This window comes from Tachyglossus aculeatus, chromosome 5 (assembly GCF_015852505.1).
Source record: "Tachyglossus aculeatus isolate mTacAcu1 chromosome 5, mTacAcu1.pri, whole genome shotgun sequence".
Lineage (NCBI taxonomy): Eukaryota > Metazoa > Chordata > Mammalia > Monotremata > Tachyglossidae > Tachyglossus > Tachyglossus aculeatus.
Window position 1 is genome coordinate 13357871 of NC_052070.1, and position 24472 is coordinate 13382342.

Here is a 24472-nt window from a genome sequence, read left to right on the forward strand (position 1 = left end):
TCTGACTCCAAAGCCCGGGTTCTTTCCACTGAGCCACGCTGCTTCTCACGCTGCTTGTTCAGTGCCGAATGCCTCAAACACCCCCAAAATTCCCACTGACTTTACACTCTATGCTCTATGTCGACTAACTCTGTTATACTGTTTTCTCCCCAGCGATTAGCACAGGGCTCTGCACACAGTAAGCGCTCAATAATGAGAGGCATCGTGGCCTAGTGGAAAGAGCCCAGGCCTGGGAGTTGGAAGACCTGAGTTCTAATCCCAGGTTTGCCATTTACCTGCTGGGTGACCTTGGGAAAGTCACTTCATTTCTCAGTGCCTCAGTTTCCTCAACTGCAAAATGGGGATTCGATCCCTGTTCTCCCTCCTCCTTTGAATGTGAGGCCCTCAGTGCTTAGTACAGTGCCTGACATATGGAAGAGAAGCAGCGTGGCTCAGTGGAAAGAGCACGGGCTTGGGAATCAGAGGTCATGGGTTCGAATCCCACTCCACCACATGTCTGCTGTGTGACCTTGGGCAAGTCACTTCACTTCTCTGGGCCTCAGTTCCCTCATCTGGAAAATGGGGATGAAGACTGTAAGCCCCATGTGGGACAATTTGATTACCTTGTATCTACCCCAGCGCTTAGAAGAGTGCTTGGCACATAGTAAGCGCTTAACAAATACCAGCATTATTATATAGTAAGCATTTAACGAATACCACAGTTATAATTAATATTATTAAATATCAAATAAATGCCAAGATCCCTATTCCTCTGGACTTTCCTGACTTGGGAACTGCCCAATTTTTAGAGGTGAGATTTGGACCTTATATTATCCCTGCCAGAAAGCTTACTGTAACTGAATGACATAGAGAGTTTATTTCCCCCAAATCAGATTCATTCATTCATTCATTCAATCGTATTTATTGAGTGCTTACTGCATGCAGAGCACTGTACTAGGCGCTTGGGAAGTACAAGTTGGCAACATGTAGAGACGGTCCCTACCCAACAGCGGGCTCACAGTCTAGAAGGGGGGAGACAGACAAAAAAACAAAACATATTAACAAAATAAAATAAATAGAATAGTAAATATGTACAAGTAAAATAAATAGAGTAATAAATATGTACAAACATATATACAAGTTCTGTGGGGAGGGGAAGGAAGTAAGGTGGGGGGGATAGGGAGGGGGAGGATATTTGTTGAATTATAGGAGCACTGTGCTGCAAAAAATATACTCATCAGGAGTCACTGATGTTGGATCAGGTCAGTGATTCCTTTCTGGGGTTCTGGACTCTGCTGACGGGAGGAGCAAAGGAGTTTTCCATTAGTGAGGAAAAATTTCGGGAGAATTATTTTCCCTAGGATGCCAGGATGCAACACTGGTAGAGAAGGAGTGTGGTTAAATGGAAGCCATTTTAATGTCTGTCTCCTACTCTACCTAGACTGTAATAATAATAATAATAATATTAAGCTCACTCCTTGTGGACAGGTATCCTATTGTATTCTCCCAAATACCTGTGCTTGGCCACCAGTAAACACTCAATGAGTTCCTTCCTCTCCCCCTCATCCCCCTCTCCATCCCCCCGTCCTACCTTCTTCCCTTTCCCACAGCACCTGTATATATGTATATATCTTTGTACGTATTTATTACTCTATTTATTTATTTATCTTACTTGTACATATCTATTCTATTTATTTTATTTTGTTAGTATGTTTGGTTTTGTCTCCCCCTTTTAGACCGTGAGCACACTGTTGGGTAGGGACTGTCTCTATATGTTGCCAATTTGTACTTCCCAAGCGCTTAGTACAGTGCTCTGCACACAGTAAGTGCTCAATAAATACGATTGATGATGATGATGACATCTATTCTATTTTATTTTGTTGGTGTGTTTGGTTTGGTTCTTTGTCTCCCCCGTCTAGACTGTGAGCCCGCTGTTAGGTAGGGACTGTCTCTATGTGTTGCCGACTTGTACTTCCCAAGCGCTTAGTACAGTGCTCTGCACACAGTAAGTGCTCAATAAATACGATTGATTGATTGATTGTTTGATTGAATGAACTCAGTCTTTCAGTTACATTACTGGCTGACATTTCTTCTGATTTCAGGGAAAACTGCAGGGGAGGGAAGTAGCATGGCCTAGTGGATATAGGATAGGCCAGGGACTCAAAGGACCTGGATTCTAATTCAGATACTTGTCTGCTCTGTGACCCTAGGCAAGTCACTTCACTTCCCTCTGCCTCTGTTACTCATCTGTAAAATGGTGATTTGTCTCACGTGGGACATGGACTATGTCCAACCTGATTGTTGCTTAGTACAGTGCTCTGCACACAGTAAGTGCTCAATAAATAAGATTGAATGAATGAATCTACGGCAGAGCTTAGTCCATTGTCTAAACACATAGTAAATGTTTAACAAATACCATTTATACATTCCTCCTTCCCTTCCTCACAGCACCTGTATATGTATATATGTTTGTACATATTTATTACTCTATTTATTTATTTTACTTGTACATATCTATTCTATTTATTTTATTTTGTTAGTATGTTTGATTTTGTTCTCTGTCTCCCCCTTTTAGACTGTGAGCCCACTGTTGGGTAGGGGCTGTCTCTATATGTTGCCAACTTGTACTTCCCAAGCGCTTAGTACAGTGCTCTGCGCACAGTAAGTGCTCAATAAATACGATTGATTGATTGATTCATTCATTCATTCAATCGTATTTATTGGGTGCTTACTGTGTGCAGAGCACTGTACTAAGCTCTTGGGAAGTATACATATGCATTTAATATATGTGTAAATATATATTAGTGTGGTATTTGTTATATGCTTACTATGTTCCAAATAGTGTGCTAAGAGGTGTGATAGATACAAGCCAGAACGGAACCAGTTCTTGTTCCATGTGGGACTCACAATATGAAAGAAAGGGAGAACGGGTATTTGGTCCCCATTTTAGAGATGAGAAAAGTGAGGCCCAGATAAACCAAGTAACTTTCCCAATCTCACAAGCAAGCAAGAAGCAGGGGTGGGGTTAGATTTTATATTAATGTCTATCTCCCCCTCTAGACTGTAAGCTCAGTGTGGGCAGGGAGTGTGTCTGTTTATTTTTGTATTGCACCCTCCCAAGCGCTTAGTACAATGCTCTGCACACAGTAAGCGCTTAATAAATACGAACGAATGAATAGACTGAATGACTCCCAGTCCTGTATTTTTTTCCACTAAATCAAGCTGCTTTGCTAAGTAGGTAGTAAATCTGTTCAGATAATTGGGGAAATTTTAAATTAACTTCCAGGCTACAGTTCCTGGGGCAACACCAAGGTTATTTTCTTCAACACAGAGTCAATTGCTCAGAGGCTGATTATCCAGTTAATGGGTTACCCATCCTGCTCTTTCCGCTTGCTACTACTGCTGCCTGACTTTGGTCCTTTCATTATTCATTAGACTCTGGGGGAGTAGTTGCAATTTGAATTATTCCACTTTATTTGTTAGTAGCAATTTCATTTGCTAGTAAGTCTAGTAAAACATTTGATCCAGGAAAAGCTAAAAACAACTGACTTCGATGCCACTTCTGGACAATTCATGGATTTTGGTTATCTGTGATATTAATTTGCCAGGATGATTGAGAATTTACAGGACTTTTGGCTTGTCTCTTTTCAATGGTCTCCACTGGGTGGTTGGTTTCCTCCTTTCTTTGCCAATGAGGTATTGGCTTATCATCATCAATCGTATTTATTGAGCGCTTACTGTGTGCAGAGCACTGTACTAAGCGCTTGACTCACTGAGTGAAAGGACAGCGTCTGGATGGTCAGGGGCAACATTAGTCTCCACTGGCAAGATAATAACAATAGCTGTGGTATTTGTTAAGTGCTTATTATGTGCCAAATACTGTTCTAAGCGCTGGAGTAGAAACAAGCAAATCGGGTTGGACACAGTCCCGGACCCATGTGGGGTTCGCAGTCTCAATCGCCGTTTTACAGAGGAGGTAACTGAGGCCCAGAGAACTGAAGTGACTTGCTCAAGGTCACACAGCAGACATGTGGTGGGGTCGGGATTCGAACCCATGACCTTCTGACGCCCAGGCCGGTGCCCCATCCACTCCTCCAAGCTGCTTCCAAAAATAACAGTGCGGTCATGGACTACCAACAAACGAATAGTAACATAGTAACTTTTAGACTGTGAGCCCACTGTTGGGTAGGGACTGTCTCTATATGTTGCCAATTTGTACTTCCCAAGCGCTTAGTACAGTGCTCTGCACATAGTAAGCGCTCAATAAATACGATTGATGATGATGATGATAACAGCGTCTAACGCCCCACAACTCAGCACTGCGCAACAGGATGACAGGAAAATGGATGACCCCAGAGGCCCGGAACAACCATATAAAAAAATGAAAGGACTTTGGTTCAAATCCCATCTCCGCCACTTGTAGGTAGGCTTTGTGACATTGGGCAAGTCACTTCCCTTCTCTGGGCCTCAGTTACCTCAGCTGTAAAATGGGGCTGAGCCCCATGGGGAGTGTGAGCCCCATGTCAGGAACAGGGACTGGGTCCAACCTGATTAATTTTTATCTACCCCTGTGCTTAGAGTAGTGTTTCGCACATAGTAAGCCCTTAACCAGTACCATAACAATTATTAGCATTACAAAGGCTCTCTGAAAAAGAATATAAACTGAAAAATCAGAAATGGGAACTTGTGGGAAGACAAAAACGGCGATTGGAAAAAGACAATTAGCAAGGGGCATTCCCATTTGAGCAAAAACATGGGGGATCAATCAGCTGAAGAGATGAGAAATGTTAATATTGACAGACCCTGAAACCACCAAATAAACAAAGCCATGAATAATCATGATAATAATAATTGTCTTTGTTAAATGCTTACTATGTGGCAAACACTGTATTAAGCACTAGGGGGGTTGCAAGATAATCAGATAGGACACAGTCCCTATCTCACATGGGGCTCACAGCATTAGTGGAAGAGAGAACAGGTATTTTATCCTCATTTTAGCAATAAGGAAACTGAGGCACAGAGAAGTGAAGTGACTTTCCCAAAGTCACAACAGGCAGGTGACAGAGCCAGGATTAGAGTCCAAGTCCTCTGACTTTCAGTGCTCTTTCCTCTAGGCCACTAAGCACTTAACAAATACCATAATCAATCAATCACACGCTAATTCAAAAATAGGGCTGAGGAGTGATCAGTGGGATAAGAATCAATCAATTGATTGTATTTATTGAGCATATATAATAATGATACCAATGGTATTTGTTAAGCGCTTATTATGTACCAGACACTGTGCTAAACCCTGGGGTGGATATAAGCAAATCGGGTTGGACACAGTCCCTGTTCCATGTGGGGTTCAAAGTCTCAATTCCCATTTTTCGGATGAGGTGACTGAGGCCTGGAGAAGTGAAGTGACTTGCCCAAGGTCACACGGCAGGCAAGTGGTGGAGTCTGGATTAGAACCCATGACCTTCTGACTTCCAGGGCTGTGCTCTTTCCACTTTGCCATGCTGCTTCCCTATATACGTGCAGTGGGATTGAGGAAGGGTGAAAAAAAGAGAGGAGATCCACTGATTGACTGGGTTAGTATAACAGAGTTATAAGACATTTTCCCTGCCCTCAAGGAGCTTACGGTCTAGTATGGGAGAAAGACAGGAGAAGCAGTGTTGCTTAGTGGATAGAGCACTGGGAGTCAGAAAGACCTGGATTTTAATCCCAGCTCTGCCACTTGTCTTTTGTGTGATCCTGAGTAAGTCGCTTCACCTCTCTGGGCCTCAGTTCCCTCATCTGTAAAATAGGAATTAAGGGTGTGAGGCCCATGTGAGAGAGGGACTGTGTCCAACCTGAGCACTGGGGTAGATAAATGATAGAAGCAGCATGGCCTAGTGAAGAAAGCGTGGGCTTGGGTATCAAAAAGGATCCGGGTTCTAATTCTGACTCTACCAATTGTTTGTGGTGTGACCTAGGGCAAATCGCTTAGCATCTCCGTGCCTTCTCTTTTCTTTCTTTCACTCGTATTTATTGAGCGCTTACTGTGTGCAGAGCACTGTACTAAGCACTTGGGAAGTGCAAATCGGCAACATATAGAGGTGGTCCCTACCCAACAGTGGGCTCACAGTCTAGAAGAGAGAGACAGACAACAAAACAAAACAAGTAGACAGGTGTCAATGCTGTCAGAATAAATAGAATTATAGCTATATACACATCATTAATAAAATAAATATAGGAAATATGTACAAATAAAATAGAGTAATAAATATGTAGAAATATATATCTATATATATATATATATATATAAAAGTGCTGTGGGGAGGGGAGGGGGGGAAGAGGAGGGGAGGAAAAAGGGGGGGGGGGGCTCAGTCTTGAATACCTTGCATCTAACCCAGCTCTTAGAACAGTGCCTGGCACATAGTAAACAATTAACAAATACCATAAAAAAGATAATGAAAAACACTGCAGAATTCCTGTCTCAGTTTCCTCAACAGTAAAATGGAGGATCCTCTGTCCTACTTAGACTGTGAGTCCCATATGGGACAGGGATTGCACCTGAACTAATTTATTTGTACCTACCCGGGCACTTATAACAGTGTTTGACACATAGTTAAGTGTTTCACAAGTATCATAAAAAGATAAATACCCTGGCTTGACTGATTGAATGCAAGCTCAAGGGTGTGTGTGTGTGTGAGAGAAGCAGCATGGCCTAGTGGATAGAGCACAGGCCTGGGAGTAAAAAGGACCTGGGTTCTAATCCAGGCTCTACCATTTGTCAGCTGTGTGACCTTGGACAAGTCACTTCACTTCTCTGTGCCTCAGGTACTTCATCTGTAAAATGGGGATGGAGGCTGTGAGTCCCATGTGGGACAGGGACTGTGTCCAGCCTGATTAGCCTGTATCCACCCCAGCATTTAGTACGATGCCTGGCACATAGTAAAAGCTTAAGAAATACCACAATTATTATTATTATTATTGTTGGCAAGGAGGTGCTGGGAATGATAAGAAGAGACTCTTTTTTCCTCCCAAATTCCTCCCTCTGCCTCACTTCCAATGTCCTACTTCTCATTCATTCATTCAGTCGTATTTATAGAGCGCTTACTGTGTGCAGAGCACTGTACTAAGCGCTTGGGAAGTACAAATCGGCAACATATAGAGACGGTCCCTACCCAACAATGGGCTCACAGTCTAGAAGGGGGAGACAGACAAAAAAACAAAAGTCCACCAGCTCTTTACCCATAGAGACGGTCCAAGCCCTTGAATCCTTTTCTGGCTCTTGCAAAAGAGAAACAGACTGTGCCCATCATTCCAGGCCTGTCTATATTCCGTTATTTATTTATAGATATTGTAATTGATTTATTTACATATTGTCATTTATTTTATTAATGTCAGTCTCACCCTCTAGGTTGTAAGCTCCTTATGGGCAGGGAACACTGTGTACTGGGAGCATGTCTGTTAGATTGTAATGATAATAATAATAATAATGGCATTTGTTAAGCTCTTACTATGTGCAAAGCACTGTTCTAAGTGCTGGGGGGATACAATGGGATCACGTTGTCCCACGTGGGGCTCACAGTCTTAATCCTCATTTTACAGACGAGGTAACTGAGGCTCAGAGAAGTTAAGTGACTTGCCCAAGGTCACACAGCAGACATGTGGCAGAGCGGGATTCGAACCCATGACCTCTGACTTCAAAGCCCGGGCTCTTTCCACTGAGCCACGCTGCTTCTCATAGTACTCTCCCAAACACTTAGTACAGTGCTCTGCAGGCAACAAGCCCTCAAGAGATGCAATTAATTGACTGATCGATTGGAACGTGTCCACCAACTCTGATGCATTGTTGTCTCCTAAATTCTTACTGTTCTCTCCACTCAGTGAGTGCTCAATAAATACAATTGACTAATTGATTGTTTTAAAAGAGATGGATAATTGTCCAGGTAGGATCTGGAAATGGAAACTCGGAAGTGAGAGGGGTAGAGAGGCATGGCGGGGAGAGTGGGTGAAGGAGATCCAGGAAGAGAGTGTTAGGAAACCATTTGGAAGGAAAAAAGAAGACATTTAGGGTGGAGGTAGTGGGTGGAGAGTGTGGTAATGGAAGGGAAACTGAGGCTCAAGCTCATAGTAGCCTGCAACTGTAGTGACCCAACCTTTAGCATTGTATCCTTAGCTCCATGAGTGACACTTGTTTAATTTCAGAGCCATTTCTGTGGTTCTTGGAATTACTCTGATGAGAGACCCGAACACCTGACAAGACTAGGGTCAGAGAGGAAGATTGTCATTTTGGAACTGTGGGTTATGGGTATTATTCTCCACAGTTCCAAAATGACAGTCTTCCTCTCTGACCCTAATCTTGTCAGGTGTTCGGGTCTCTGAGAGTAATTCCAGGAACCACAGAAATGGCTCTGAAATTAAACAAGTGTCACTCATGGAGCTAAGGCTACAATGCTAAAGGGTATTATTCTCGTGGCTGGTTGTCTCTGCCCCAGAAAAAAGTTGATTGTCCCCCAAATAATAGAGAAGCAGTGTGGCCTAGTGCATAGAACATGGGCCCTGGAGTCAGAAGGACCTGGGTTCTAAGCCCAGCCCCACCATTTGTCTGCTGTGTGATTTTGGACAAGTCACTTCACTTCTCTGGGCCTCAGTTTCCTCATCTGTGACACGGGGATTGAGACAAGGATTGTGTCCAACCCGATTTGCTTGTATCTGCCCCCGGGCTTAGTACAGTGCCTGCCATACAGTAAGTACTTAAGTATTATTATTATTATTCTCTGGACCTCGGTTTCCTCATCCTTGAAATGGGGATTAAGACTGTGAGCCCTATGTGGAGCATGGACTGTGTCCAACCACATTTGCCTGTACCCATCCCAGTGCTAAGTACAGGGCCTGACACATAGTAAGTGCTTAACAAATACCATTATTATTATTATTATTATTATTACTAGCTTGATAGAAACCTTCTTATAGAAATAGCTACTGTTAAAGTTGTAGTCAAAGGCCAAGTTTTACCGTTTTTAGACAGTCTGTTTTCTATGCCTTCCTTCCCTGTTAGATATGTTTCAGATGGTTTCTTTTCTCCTCCTGATGTGTGTTTAAACTGATCCATCTTTAATAGACTGCAATTTCCTCTTAACTAACTAACCCTTTAGGTCTCCTCACATTTCTATTTCACCTCGACATTTCTAATTTAGAAGGAATTTACCTCAAGTTTGATGCTGCATTATTTCTCAAGGTCACCGAAGGGGCAGGTCAGATCAACAATTAATAGAGAGGGTTGATACAACTGGGAGTTATAGTCCCTTGTTCATTCATCATTCACCACTGCCAGTGAGCTGAACACCTGACAAGACGATGCTCTGAAAAGAACATTGTCGTGTTGGAACCGTAAGTTAGGGGATTATGGGCATTGGTCTTCTGGCTCGTTTGAAAATGTTTGAAAATGTCCTGGCAGGATTTTGACCCGTCTTCAAGCTATTAAAATCAGTGGTCGAGGAAAGTGTTTTGTCAAAATCAAGTGGATTTTCTTCCAGGAATTTATAACACTTGAATTATAAAGACAAACACCCCAACCCACTTGCATTCTTCCTGTCCTCAGAGCCAAAACTGGGGTCCCTTTGATGGGCTTTGGAGTCACAGAAACCCATTAAGCTTCTTCTGTGGCTTTTATGACTAGGAACCATGGATAAAAATATTGTCGTTTAAAAGTAACGACATGGTCGCAGTTTGGAGCGAAAAGGAGAGATTGCTTATTAGAGGTGATGAACACTGGCTTTTTTTCAACATGCTTAAATAAATCTGTCTTCCGCTGGAATAAAACCCATAACCGGCACAAGGAAAAGAACTCCATCACCTTTCTCTTGGGCTTTACTTCCTGAATCTGAGATAACTTTTTCACCCTTTTAGGATCCAGGAGCAAAACTCCTCTGAAACACGCCTAGGCCGCTCTATGGGAAGTAGAGCAGGGTCCTCATTGAGCTGACTCCCGGCATCTTCTAGAATATGAGCCCATTGTTGGGTAGGGATCAATCAATCAATCAATCAATCGTATTTATTGAGCGCTTACTATGTGCAGAGCACTGTACTAAGCGCTTGGGAAGTACAAGTTGGCAACATAGAGAGACAGTCCCTACCCAACAGTGGGCTCACAGTCTAAAAGGGGATCGTCTAAAAGCACAGTCTAAAAGGGATCGTCTCTATATGTTGCCAACTTGTACTTCCCAAGCGCTTAGTACAGTGCTCTGCGCACAGTAAGTGCTCAATAAACAGGCTTGAATGAAATGAATGAAATTCTGGGTTGGCAAGACGCTAAGGGATTTTCTGTTGGTTTTGTTCCCCCGCCCCAGTCTTCCCATCCTTGGTTCAGGGTTGGGATTCCTTAGCAACCAGCCGGAACAAACCTTCTGTGAGCTTTTAATCAGTCAATCATCAATCGTATTTATTGAGCGCTTACTGTGTGCAGAGCACTGTACTAAGCACTTCATCATCATCATCATCAATCGTATTTATTGAGCGCTTACTATGTGCAGAGCACTGTACTAAGCGCTTGGGAAGTACAAATTGGCAACATGTAGAGACAGTCCCTACCCAACAGTGGGATCACGGTGTAGACTCTCTACGCCGAAAAGAGCTCCGTTAAAAATGTCAAACCAACCAAAGGGTCTCATCTTCCATCCACTAGTGGCCCACCGCTCCGCGGAATCCCTGAGCCCATTTTCCCGCCCCGTCCCACCCCCCCCCGCCCCAAAAACCCGGTGGTCGGCACTGACCGGTGCTGCTCTGGATGGTTCGGACCGTGGTGGTGGTGGTACGGGGAGGAGACGAGGACCTCAGAGACACGCATTCGTCATCCTGGGAGCACCCCTTCTCGATAGCCCTCACGTAGCTGTGGCTCCTCATGCGGAAACAGCCGGGCATCGGCAGGTCCAGGGCCTCCACCGCCTGTGACTCCAGCTCGCTGAACACTGACTCGCACACGGACTCGAACTGGCCGTTCACTTCCATCTCGCTCACCTGTGGCGGGGTTGGGGGAACGGGACGGGACGGAAAGAGCACTTTTCATTCCCGTTTGGGACACCAGTGGAAAGTTGGCCCCCGGAGGGGTAAAAATAACAATGACTGGGGTATCTTTTAGACCGTGAGCCCACTGTTGGGTAGGGACGGTCTCTATATGTTGCCAACTTGTACTTCCCAAGCGCTAGTACAGTGCTCTGCACACATTAAGTGCACAATAAATACAACTGATTGATTGATTCTAGACTGTAATCTCTCTGTGGGCGGGGAATGTGTCTGTTTCTTGTGGTATTGTAATAATAATAATACCACAATAGAGTGGAAAGAGCACGGGCTTTGGAGTCAGAGGTCATGGGTTCAAAATCCGGCTCTGCCAACTGTCAGCTGAGTGACTTTGGGCAAGTCACTTCACTTCTCTGTGCCTCAGTTACCTCATCTGTAAAATGGGGATGAAGACTGTGAGCCCCCCCCCCGTGGGACAACCTGATCACCTTGTAACCTCCCCAGTGCTTAGAACAGTGCTTGGCACATAGTAAGTGCTTAATAAATGCTATCATTATTATTAATAATAATAATGATTATGGTATTTAAGTATTTACTATTTATTCATTCATTCAGTCGTATTTATTGAGCGCTTACTGTGCGTAGAGCACTGTACTAAGCACTTGGGAAGTACAAATTGGCAACATATAGAGGCGGTCCCTTCCCAACAACGTGCTCATGTGACAAGCACTGTTCTAAACGCTGGGGTAGATACAAGCTAATCTGGTTGGACACAGTTCCTGGCCCACATGGGGCTCGCAGTCTTAATCCCCATTTTCCAGATGAGGTAACTGAGGCCCAGAGAAGTGAAGTGACTTGCCCAAGGCCACACAGCAGACAAGTGGTGGAGTTGGGATTAGAATCCACATCCTCTGACTCCCAGGTTCATGCTCTTTCCACTAAGCCACGCTACTTCTTTGCCAAGCACTTACTACAGTGCTCTGCCCACAGTAAGTGCTCAATAAATATGATAGCATGAATGAATTTGTTAAGTGCTTACTATGTGCCAGGCACTGTACTAAATGCTGGGGCAGATACAAGCAAATTGGGCTGGACACAGTCCCTGCCCCACACGGAGCTCACAGTCTTAATCCCCATTTTCCAGATGAGGTAACTGAGGCACAGAGATGTGAAGTGACTTGTCCAAGGTCACCGAGCAGATGGGTGGCAGAGCCAAGATTAGAATCCAGGTAATAATAATAGTAATAATTATTGTGGTATTTATTAAGTGTTTACTATTTTGCCAGGTAGTATGCTAAGCACTGGGGTGGATATCTGAAAATTGGGTTGGACACAGTCCCTGTCCCACATGGGGTTTACAATCTTAGCCCCCATTTTACAGATGAGATAACTGAGGTGCAGTGAAGTTACTTGCCCAAGGTCAAACAGCAGACAAGTTTGTTGTTGGGTAGGGACTGTCTCTATATGTTGCCGACTTGTGGTTCCCAAGCGCTTAGTGCAGCGCTCTGCACACAGTAAGCGCTCAATAAATATGATTGAATGAATGAATGAAAGTGACAGAGCTGGGATTAGAATCTGGGTCCTCTGACTCCCAAGCCTGGGCTCTAGCCACTAGGCCACACCGATGGGATTAGAGTCACATCTCCTCCCTCCCAGGTGCGTGCTTTTTCCATTTCCTGTATATATGTATATATGTTTGCACATATTTATTACTCTATTTATTTATTCATTTTGCTTGTACATATCTATTCTATTTATTTTATTTTGTTAGTATGTTTGGTTTTGTTCTCTGTCTCCCCCTTTTAGACTGTGAGCCCACTGTTGGGTAGGGACTGTCTCTATATGTTGCCAACTTGTACTTCCCAAGCGCTTAGTACAGTGCTCTGCACACAGTAAGCGCTCAGTAAATACGATTGATTGATTGATTGATTAGCCCACACTGCTTATGTTGCCAACTTGTACTCCCAAGTGCTTAGTACAGTGCTCTGCACACAGTAAGCGCTCAATAAATACAATTGAAAGAATGAATGCTTCAAGCCCCAGCTGTGTATACTCATGAACACAGGTGAACTATCTGCTAAGAAATGTTTATTTCAGTCACAGACCCAATAGAGAATAATATCTCCCCTCATCTAGACTGTAAGCCCATTCTGGGCAGGGATTGTCTCTCTTTATTGCTGTATTGTACTTTCCAAGCACTTAGTACAGTGCTCTGCACTAAGCACTCATTAAATATGATTGAATGAATAATAATAATAATAATAATAATAATAATAATGAAAATAGTAACTGTGGTGTTTATTTAGCACTTAATATGTGCGAAGTACTGTATTATGTGCTGGGGTAGATATAAGATAATCATGTCCCACATGGAGCTCACAGTCTAAGTAAGAAGGAAATCAGGTATTCAGTCCCCATTTTGCAGAGGAGGGAACGGAGGCACAGAGAAGTGAAGTGACTTGTCCAAGGTAACACAGTAGGTAAGTGGCAGAGCCGATTAGAGCCAGGTCTTCTGACTCTCAGGTTTGTGCTCTTTCCACTAGGCCACACTCTAGAATTGTGTCAGGTATCGCTTTCTGGGCTAGAATTCACAACTTTTTACTCTGGCGGTGTCAACAGTGGATTATGTTTTTCCCTGTGCTTCTGATGGGTTTTCTCCCGAAAGATTATTTCAGGGGTTGGGGGAGCTCCTTGCACTAATGGATGCTTGGGAAAATGCAGTTGAGATGATTCCTAAATCTGCCAAAAATTGTTGTTGAACAAGACAGGGCCCTTCTTTTGGCTGAAAAAAATCTCCATACGATTTACCTTGGCAAAAAAGACCATTAACATTCATTCAATCATATTTATTGGGTGCTTACTGTGTGCAGAGCACTGTACTAAGTGTCTGGGAAGTACAATTCAGTAACAAAGAGAGACAATCCCTGCCCACAATGGGCTCACTGTCTAGAAGGGGGAAGACAGACATCAAAACAAGTAAACAGGCATCAGTAACGTCATTATAAATAAATAGAATGATAGGTAGCATTAGATCGCATTAGAGAGCATTAGATAGAAAGTATTAGTGGAGCAGCATGGCTCAGTGGAAAGAGCCCGGGCTTGGGACTCAGAGGTCATGGGTTCTAATCCCGACTCTGCCACTTATCAGTTGTGTGACTTTGGGCAAGTCACTTAACTTCTCTGTGCTTCAGTTACCTCATCTGTAAAATGGGGATTGAGACTGTGAGCCCCATGTGGGACAGCCTGATTACCTTGTATTCCCCCCCAGAGCTTAAAACACTGCTTTGCACATAGTAAGCACTTAACAAATCCCATTATTATATAGTCACATCATTAATAAAAATAAATGGAATTATAATTATAAATATGTACAGATAGACACAAGTGCTGTGGGGCGGGGACGGGGGTAGAGGAGAGGGAGGGAGTAGAGGCGATGGGGAGGGGTAGAAGAGGAAAGGGGGGGCTCATTCTGGGGCTTTAGATGGGAAACGCTGTACCACGATGTGTCTGTTTATAATGTTGGTATTTGTTAAGCGCTTACTATGTGCCAACACCGTGCTAAGCGCTGGGGTAGACACAAGGTAATCAGATTGTCCCATGTGGGGCTTAGAGTCTTAATCTCCATTTTACAGATGAGGTCACTGAGGCCCAGAGAAGCGAAGCGACTTGCCCAAGGTCACAGAGCTGACAAGTGGTGGAGCCAGGATTAGAACTCATGATCTCCAGATTTCCTACAACTAAAGATATGAATTGACACCTTATCGTGGCCGGAGAGTTTGCGTGCACAGATGAAGCTTAGAGCTAGGCCTTACAAGGTTATCCATAATGGAAAGGTCTAAGCCAAAGCATCAAAGTTGATTCACCTGTGCTGAGCAGCAGCGGCATGGAAAAGGGTCAAAGGCAGATGAACGAGTGATCAAAACGTTCATCAAAGACAATGGCAGAGATGCAAGTTTTTACTGTGCGGAGGAAGACAGTGATAAAAACACTTTCATTCAGTCGTATTTATCGAGCGCTTACTGTTTACAGAGCACTGTACTAAGCACTTGGGAAGTACAAGTTGGCAACATATAGAGACGGTCCTTACCCAACAGTGGGCTCACAGTCTAGTCGTATCTTTACCAAGAAAACTCTACGGATACACCCACCGGGATGAATTTACAGCAGAGGATGGGATGTTATGGAGTTGGGGTGGGGGGGGGTCTATGGCATCGCTTTGGTTTGGAAATGACTCGACAGCATTTGAAGAAGATAATCATGAAGGCCACACCACCAACCTAAAATCAATAGCATTTATTAAGCACTTACTATGTGCAGAGCACTCTACTAAGCTCTTGGGAAAATACAATACAACAACGTTAGCAGAGGTATTCCCTGCCCACAGGAAATTTACAGTCCAGAGGGGAAGACAGGCGTTAATATAAATAAGCAATTTATTATATCTAGTTTAAAGATATACCTTACCTCCTTCCCTTCCCCACAGCGCCTGTATATATGGATATACGTTTGTACATATTTATTACTCTATTTATTTATTTTACTTGTACATATCTATTCTATTTATTTTATTTTGTTAATATGTTTGGTTTTGTTTTCTGTCTCCCCCTTCTAGACTGTGAGCCCACTGTTGGGTAGGGACTGTCTCTATATGTTGCCAACTTGTATTTCCCAAGTGCTTAGTACAGTGCTCTGCACACAGTAAGCGCTCAATAAATACTATTGATTGATTGATTGATTAAAGATATGTACGTAAGTGCTGTGGAGTTGAAGTTGGGGCAAATGTCAAATACCCAAAGGTCACAGATAACAGAAGAGAAGCAGCGTGGCTCAGTGGAAAGAGCCCGGGCTTTGGAGTCAGAGGTCGTGGGTTCAAATCCCGGCTCCGCCACTTGTCAGCTGTGTGACTTTGGGCAAGTCACTTCACTTCTCTGGGCCTCAGTTCCCTCATCTGTAAAATGGGGATTAAGACTGTGAGCTCCCCGTGGGACAACCTGATCACCTTGTAACCTCTCCAGTGCTTAGAACAGTGCTTTGCACACAGTAAGAGCTTAATAAATGCCATCATTATTATTATTAAGTCACAGGTCATAGAGACTCAGCACGGGCCAGCGGATGGAGCACAAGTCTGGAAGTCAGAAGGACCTGGGATCTAATCCCGACTCTGCCACGTATCTGCTGTGTGACCTTGGGCAAGTCATTTCCTTCTCTGTGTCTTACTGACCTCACCTGCAAAATGGGCATTAAGAATGTAAGCCCTAAGTGGGCCAGGCACTGTGTCCAACTTGATTAACTTGTGTCTACCCCAGTGCCTGTGATACGTGCTTAACAAATACCATGAAAAACCCCTCAAAAGACCCAAGTGCGTCGAGGATGCAGAAGGGAGAGGGATCTGGTGGGCGGGGGGGGAAGGGAAGGCTTAATCAGAGAAGGCCTCTTGTAGAAGATGTGACCTTAATCATACATCAATCAGTAAGTCAATCAATGGTATTTACTGGTGCTTACTATGTGCAGAGCACTGTACTAAACACCTGGGAAGGTATAATACAACAGAACTAGCAGAAATGCTCCCTGACCACAGTGAGTTTGAAGGTGGGGAGAGTGTTGGTCTGGTGTATGTGGATGGAGTGGGAGTTCTGGGCTAAGGGATGGATGTGGGAAAGAGGTGGGCAGCAAGATAGACGAGATCATATCTGATGGACAGTGACTCTCTCCACCTTCAAAGCCTTATTGAAGGCAAATCTCTTTCCAGAGGCCTTCGCTGACTAAGCCCCCCTTTCCTCTTCTCCCACTCCCTGCTGGGCCACCTTAAATAATAATAATAATGATGGTATTTGTTAAGCACTTACTATGTGCAAAGCACTGGGGAGATACAAGGTGATCAGGTTGTCCCACGTGGGGCTCACAGTCTTAATCCCCATTTTACAGATGGGGGAACTGAGGCACAGAGAAGTTAAGACTTGCCCAAAGTCACACAGCCGACAATTGGCAGAGCCGGGACTTGCTCCCTTTATTCACCCCCCCCGCCCCTGAGCCCCACAGCACTCATGTACATACCTGTAATTTCATTTATTTATATTAATGTCTGTTTCCCCCTCCACACTGCAAGCTCATTGTTGGTAGGAAATATCTCTGTTATATTGTGATACTGTACTCTTCCCAGTCAGCCAAAAGCATTTATTGAGAGCTTACTGTGTGCAGAGCACTGTACTAAGCACTTGGGAGAGCGCAATATAATAATAAACAGAAACATTCCCTGCCCACAATGAGCTTACAGTCTAGAGGGGGAGGCAGACATTAATATTAATGTATACAAGTAAATAACAGATATGGACATAAGTACTGGGGGGCTTGGGAGTGGGGAGGAGTAAAGGGAGCAAGTCAGGTTGACACAGAAGGGAGGGGGAAAAGAGGAAAGGAGGACGGAGTGCTTAGCACAGTGCTCTGCACACCATAAGCGCTCGATGAATACGATTGACTGATTAAGATCGGGGCACAGGGAGGAAACTGGCACTAAAGGAGTGGAGTAGGAGTTCAGTGAGGGGAAGTGGGAGGGGATGAGCTGAATGAGTGAATCTCTGCCTTCTCTACTGGGCAGAGGATAGCCCGAGAGCTGGGTGTGGAGTAAGTCGAGGATAATTGAATCAATCAATCAATCAATCAATCAATCGCATTTATTGAGCACTTACTGTGTGCAGAGCACTGTACTAAGCACTTGGGAAGTACAAGTTGGCAACGTATAGAGGCAGTCCCTACCCTACAGTGGGCTCACAGTCTAGAAGGGGGAGACAGAGAACAAAACCAAACAAAATATTATTATTAACAAAATAAATAGCTCGTCAGGGCCTTAGCTAGCTCTCTTCCTCCCTTCAAGGCCCTACTGAGAGCTCACCTCCTCCAGGAGGCCTTCCCACACTGAGCCCCTTCCTTCCTCTCCCCCTTGTACCCCTCTCCATCCCCCCCTTCTTACCTCCTTCCCTTCCCCACAGCACCTGTATATATGTCTGTACATATTTATTACTCCATTTATTTATTTATTTTACTTGTACTTATCTATTGTATTTATTTTATTTTGTTAATATGTTTGGTTTTGTTCTCTGTCTCCCCCTTTTAGACTGCGAGCCCACTGTTGGGTAGGGACCGTCTCTACATGTTGCCAGCGTCTCTATATGTTGCCAGCTTGTACTTCCCAAGCGCTTAGTACAGTGCTCTGCACACAGTAAGCACTCAATAAATACGATTGATTGATTGATTGATATGTACAAGTAAAATAAATACATAGAGTAATAAATATGTACAAACGTATATACATATATACAGGTGCTGTGGGGAAGGGAAGGAGGACCAGTCTGGAAAAGCTAGGGAATGTTCCAGTGTGGAATGGCCATTAAGGATGACGTCCCTTCTACCTCCTCATGCCTTCAGCCGAACAAGCCATCAAGCTATGTCTGGTAGGGAAATGTTACTCTCTTCCCCTTCAAAGTCTTACAGAAGGCATCGCTCCTCCAAGAAGCCTTCCCTGACTAAGCTTTTCTTTCCTCTTCCTTCGGCATCACCTTGACTTGCTCCCTTCATTAACTGCCCCCTTCCAGCCCCACAGGACTTATGTCTATATATGTAATTTATTTATTTATATTAATGTCTCTCTCCCCCTCTAATAATAATAATAATAATAACAATGGCATTTATTAAGTGCTTACTATGTGCAAAGCACTGTTCTAAGACCTGGGGAGGTTACAAGGTGATCAGGTTGTCCCACGGGGGTGCTCACGGTCTTAATCCCCATTTTACAGATGAAGGAACTGAGGCCCAGAGAAGTGAAGTGACTTGCCCAAAGTCACACAGCTGACAATTGGCGGAACTGGGGTTTGAACCCATGACCTCTGACTCCAAAGCCTAGGCTCTTTCCACTGAGCCATGCTGCTTCTCTAGACTGTAAGCTCATTGTGGGAAGAGAATGTGCCCATTTATTGTTACATCATCCTCTCTCAAACGCTTAGTACAGTGTTCTGAACACAGTGAGCACTCAATTATTACAATAGAATGAATGAATTGAGGAATGAGTTTTTTTCTCTGTTAAGCACTTAGTATAGTGCTTTGCACACAGTAAACCCTAATAAATACGACTGACTGAATGAATGAATGAATGAATGTGTTCCAGTTCCCTCTCTGTAAAATGGGGATTAAGACTGTGAGCCCCACGTGGGACATGGACTGTGTCCAACCAGATTAGCTTTCATCTACCTTAGTGCTTAGTACAGTGCCTGGCATGTAGTAAGCATTTAACAAACACCTTAATAAAATGAGTCTTTGAAAAGAGATAAGGGTTGTGTGCCCTTCAGGAAGAAACCAATTTTACTGGGGAACGATGGACTCATCACCAAACATCTTTTCAGAAAGAAAACAATTTTACTGGGGAACGATGGGCTCATCACCAAACATCTTTACAGATCTACACTTTACAACTCTTTCTCTCTTCCCTAACCTATACATTTTACCCTGGGCAGAAAAAAAAATTGAAACCTCAAGTACTGAAATAAGAAGTGATTTTAGTTGGACTTGGCAGCCAAAGAACAGATTTGTTCAATGTATAAAATCCAGATAAATTTCCACAGCTGGATAAACAATGTGATATGTAAGAAATGCCTTTTATAAATCATCTGAGCACAGTCTCTTTCAGGGGCATTTTATTCCTAGGAGGAATTGAAGGAGGAAATAATTTGGTTATTTTTGCTCAATTTCCTGCCTCATGACATTTCTCTCTCCCTAGAAGCCCAGTAGAAACTGGATACAGGGATGCATAATGTTGTTGGATCCTTTTGCTATTATGATTGCTACTGCTAATGCTATTTAGGAGAAAAATCTGCAAAACAGTTGAGTCCATTTACGGGTGTGTAGCCCCAGTCTTGACTTGGTGGCCTTTGTTTGAAGAGTGGTGTAGTTCCCGAGGGCATGGATTGTGGAAGGAACAGTAAGGTTTACTGGGTTCTTTTCCCTGTCTATTGTGTGACCCTGGTCAAGTCACTTCTCTGTCCCTCTGTTTCCTCATCTGAGAAACAGGTATTCCATATCTACTATTCTTTGTACATATTTACTATTCTATTTATTTTGTTAATGATGTGCATCTAGCTCTATTTCTATTTGTTCTGATGACTTGACACCTGTCCACATGTTTTGTTTTGTTGTCTGTCTCTCCCTTCTAGACTGTGAGCCTGTTGTTGGGTAGGGACCTTCTCTATATGTTGCCGACTTGTACTTCCCAAACACTTAGTACAGTGCTCTGTACACAGTAAGCGCTCATTAAATAATTGAATGAATGAATGAATGAATGAGTGAATATCTGTTCTCCCTACTACTTAGACTTTAAGGCAGGTGGGACAATGTCCGTCCCAAACTACCTTCCCTTGCTGACCAAATTGACTCTCTCAACAGCACTCTCTCTACTGAACTCAACTCACTTGCCCCCCAGCCCTTCATCGATCTCGTATCACTAACCCTCAGCCCTGGATCAGTCCGCCTTCTTCACTCCTGAGCACGAGCTGCAGAGCGCTGCTGGCCAAAATCTAGATATTGGGCCGATTTTGTCAGCTTCAAGTTAATCCTCACGTGCTTTAACTCTGACCTCTCTTCTGCCCGGCAAAATTCTATCTCCATCCTTACTGACGCCCATGCCCATCACCTTCACCAGTCGTTCCACACTTTAACTTCCTCCTTAAACTCCCTGCTCCCCCAGATCCCTTATCTCTTGTCCCTAATAAACTGGCCACCTACTTTATTGAGAAAATGACATTATCAGGCATGATAATTTCCCTAAAATTTCCCCTGTCCCTCCGTACTCCTGCCCCTTCTTCAGCTCTCCCATCTTTCCCAGCAGAATTTCTAGAGGAGATCTCCTGCCGCCTCTCCAAATCCACCCTTTCCAACTGTGTACCTAATCTCGTTCCTTCACACTTTATCAAACACTTGTCCCCTCCCTTCTTTCCTCATTAACTGCCATCTTCAACTCTTCGCTCTCCAGTGGCTTCCTTCTCGCTGCTTTCAAATATGCCCGTGTCTCCCCATCCTAAAAACACCCCATCTCTTTACCTACCGGAGAATACAGTGGAGTTATTTGACCCGATTCCAGCCTTTATGATGGGAAAACCAGGTTTTCTTTACTGTCTCCATCTAGGAGGCTTTTAAATATTCTTCTCTCAAACAACTGTGTTACACGAGAAGCCTAGTGTACCTTCCCCACAGCACCTGTATATATGTATATATGTTTGTACATATTTATTACTCTAATTATTTATTTTACTTGTACCTATCTATTCTATTTATTTTATTTTGTTAGTATGTTTGGTTTTGTTCTCTGTCTCCCCCTTCTAGACTGTGAGCCCACTGTTGAGTAGGGACTGTCTCTATATGTTGCCAACTTGTACTTCCCAAGCACTTAGTACAGTGCTCTGCACACAGTAAGCACTCAATAAATACAATTGATTGATTGATTGATTGATTAGTGGAAAAACCCTGCCACATGTTGGCTGGGTGACCTTGGGCAAATCACTGCACTTCTTTATGCCTCAGTTTCATCACCTGTAAAATGGGGATTCAATGCCTCTTCTCCCTCCTACTTAAATTGTAAGTCCCACGTGGGACCTGATGACCTTGTATCTACCCCAGCGCTTAGCACAGTGATTGGCACGTAGAAAGCACTTAACAAATACCACGTGGCCTACTGGATAGAACCTGGGAGTTAGAAGGTGCTGGGTTCTAATTCTGGCTCTGCCACATGTCTGCTGTGTAACCTTGGGCAAGTCATTTAACTTTTCTGTGCCTCAGTTACCTTATCTGTAAAATGGGGATGAAGACTGTGAGCCCTAAGTGAGACATGGACTGTCACCCACCTGATTAGCTTGTGTCTACCCCAGTGTTTAGAACTGGGCCTGACACATAGTAAGCGCTAAACAAATACCGCAATTCTTGTTATTATTATTATCATTTCTCTTCAGCTCTGTCAGCCCGTCAATCATGTCGATTGATATGTATATATGTTTGTACATATTTATTAGTCTATTTATTTATTTATTTTATTTGTACATATCTATTCTATTTATTTTATTTTGTTAGTATGTTTGGTTTTGTTCTCTGTCTCCCCCTTTTAGACTGTGAGCCCACTGTTGGGTAGGGACTGTCTCTATATGTTGCCAATTTGTACTTCCCAAGCGCTTAGTACAGTGCTCTGCACATAGTAAGCGCTCAATAAATATGATTGGTGATGATGATGATGTCCAGTTGGGGAAGAGAGAGTAGGTGCTGATTGGGGGTTGGTTTTTTTTGTGCGAGCGGCACATGCCACTTACCTGGCTAATGGTGCTCATCGCCCGCATGTAACTCTCATTCCGGGAGCGGAACTTTGGAGACGTGAGTAGCCCGGCTGGATCTAAGCTGTCCAGACTCCTGTTGATTGAGACTTCGCTCACGGCCCTCAAGTAACTGTGGCTCCGGATCTGAAGTTTGGGTGAGTGTTCATTGGATATCCTTGGAGGAAAAGAGTGAGAGATCATCATCATCATCATCATCAATCGTATTTATTGAGTGAGTGAGAGATGTTAAAATCGATTCTGCAGTCACAAGGGAGGGCAGTTATTTGCTCTCATCAGGAAATACTGGGAGTCCTCTCTCCCCCAGGACAGGAAGTGGATGCTTTTCCCCTCCTGCCATCTTGGATTACTCTACTATTTAGGGAGAAATGGAAAGACGGGGAGGTAGCACCAACCCTTCGGTCTCATTCCACGTTGGCAGGCATCGGCCAATTCTGGTTAATAATAATAATAATAAGTATGGTATGTGTTAAGCGCTATGTGCAACACACTGTACTAAGCACTGGGGTGGATACAAGCTAGTCGTGTTGGACACAGTCCCTGTCCCACGTGGGGCTCACAGTCTCAAATCCCCATTTTACAGATGAGGAAACTGAGGTCCAGAGAAGTGAAGTGACTTGCCTGAGGTCACACAGCAGACAAGTGGCAGAGCCGGGATTAGAACCCATGACCTTCTGACTCGCAGGCCTGTGCTCTATTCACTATGCCATGGATAGAGTCCCCTGAGTCACATTTCCAAAATGGTAACTGGGAGTATCTCTATTACTCTATTTTACTTGTACACATTCTATTTATTTTATTTTAATATGTTTTGTTTTGTTCTCTGTCTACCCCTTCTAGACTCTGAGCCCACTGTTGGGTAAGGACCGTCTCTATATGTTGCCAACTTGTACTTCCCAAGTGCTTAGTACAGTGCTCTGCACACAGTAAGCGCTCAATAAATACAATTGAATGAATGAATGAATATACGTTTATATCAAGGAAAGCAAAACTCAGAGGAGATTCCAAAGATTAACACTTTTAGTTTTTTAAAAAAATCCAATCCATCAATTAATCAATGGTATTAGTGGGCACCTGCTATTTACAGAGTAAGTCAATCACATTTAGTGAGAGCTTATTATGTGCAGAGCACTGTACTAAGTGCTGGGGAGAGTACAATATAATAATATATCAGACACATGCCCTGTCCACAATGAACTTACAGTCCAGAAGGGGAGACGGCATTAATATAAATGAATAAATTATGGAGATGTATGAAAGTGCTGTGGGACTGGGAAAAGGTAGTGAATAAAGGGAGAAAGTCAGGGTGACGCAGAAGGAAATGGAAAAATTCATTCTTGATGATTGAGTCTTCTCCTGATGGCAATGTTTCAAGTTAGAGTAACTAAAGTGTAATTCCTGAAGAGCTGCTCTCCATGGTAAGTTTACTGAGAACATATAAGAGGGCAATTATTAATTAATATGTTTAGAAAAGACATTCCAATTAAAGTTAATTACTGGAACTTCGGTCAACTAATCGATAAACTGGAAAAGATAGAATAGACCCAAATGGGGTATAGAAGAGACCCATGCAGGATGCTGTCAGAGGTAGACTATTTCAAGGCCCAGAGTTACATGGGAATATCTGACCACTGTTTTTACTATTTTTATGGTGATTGTTAAGTGCTTACTATTTGCCAGGCACTGTACTAAGCAACGGTTTTGATAATTTTCTTAAGGATAATTCAAGCAGCTGCTAAAGAAAAGGCGTTTGTTATGTTTCATGGATATTTTTCATTTGCAGAACGTTCTCGTGGTGATTACGTTATGCTCCTTGAAAATTGCACACACACAAAAAAGCCATCTGAAATGTCCACTTCCATTTTTAGAACCATCACAATCACACTGTTAGAAAAATAGGGGCCTGTCTAGAATTGACACAGCCTACGGTTTTCTCTCATCACGGACTTTAGATACATATGATAAATATGTGTTGGCAGCTGCTCTGGGGTCTAAAGCAATAACACCACCTCCATAATTGATGAGGATATTCCAGATATTCATACTTGATCAGGATATTCCAGGTTTTCATGGTCAGCAACGGGGAAGGTCATGATTTCATCAATGCTGCATATTAAGACAGCAGAAATGAAAGTCATTCA

At 43.4% G+C, this 24472-nt stretch overlaps 1 protein-coding gene across 6 annotated transcripts in view; it reads right to left on the reverse strand.

Annotated features, from left to right (window-relative positions):
• Positions 1–24472, reverse strand: part of DLGAP1 (DLG associated protein 1) — a 1082148-nt gene that overhangs the window by 272433 nt on the left and 785243 nt on the right. For all 6 annotated transcript variants that reach the window (XM_038747081.1, XM_038747079.1, XM_038747080.1 and 3 more), the window contains 2 exons: positions 22311–22488; positions 10725–10968 (listed from right to left, as the gene is read on the reverse strand). In XM_038747081.1, the coding sequence (XP_038603009.1) occupies positions 10725–10968; positions 22311–22488 (422 nt within the window). The remainder of the gene's footprint in view (positions 1–10724; positions 10969–22310; positions 22489–24472) is intronic.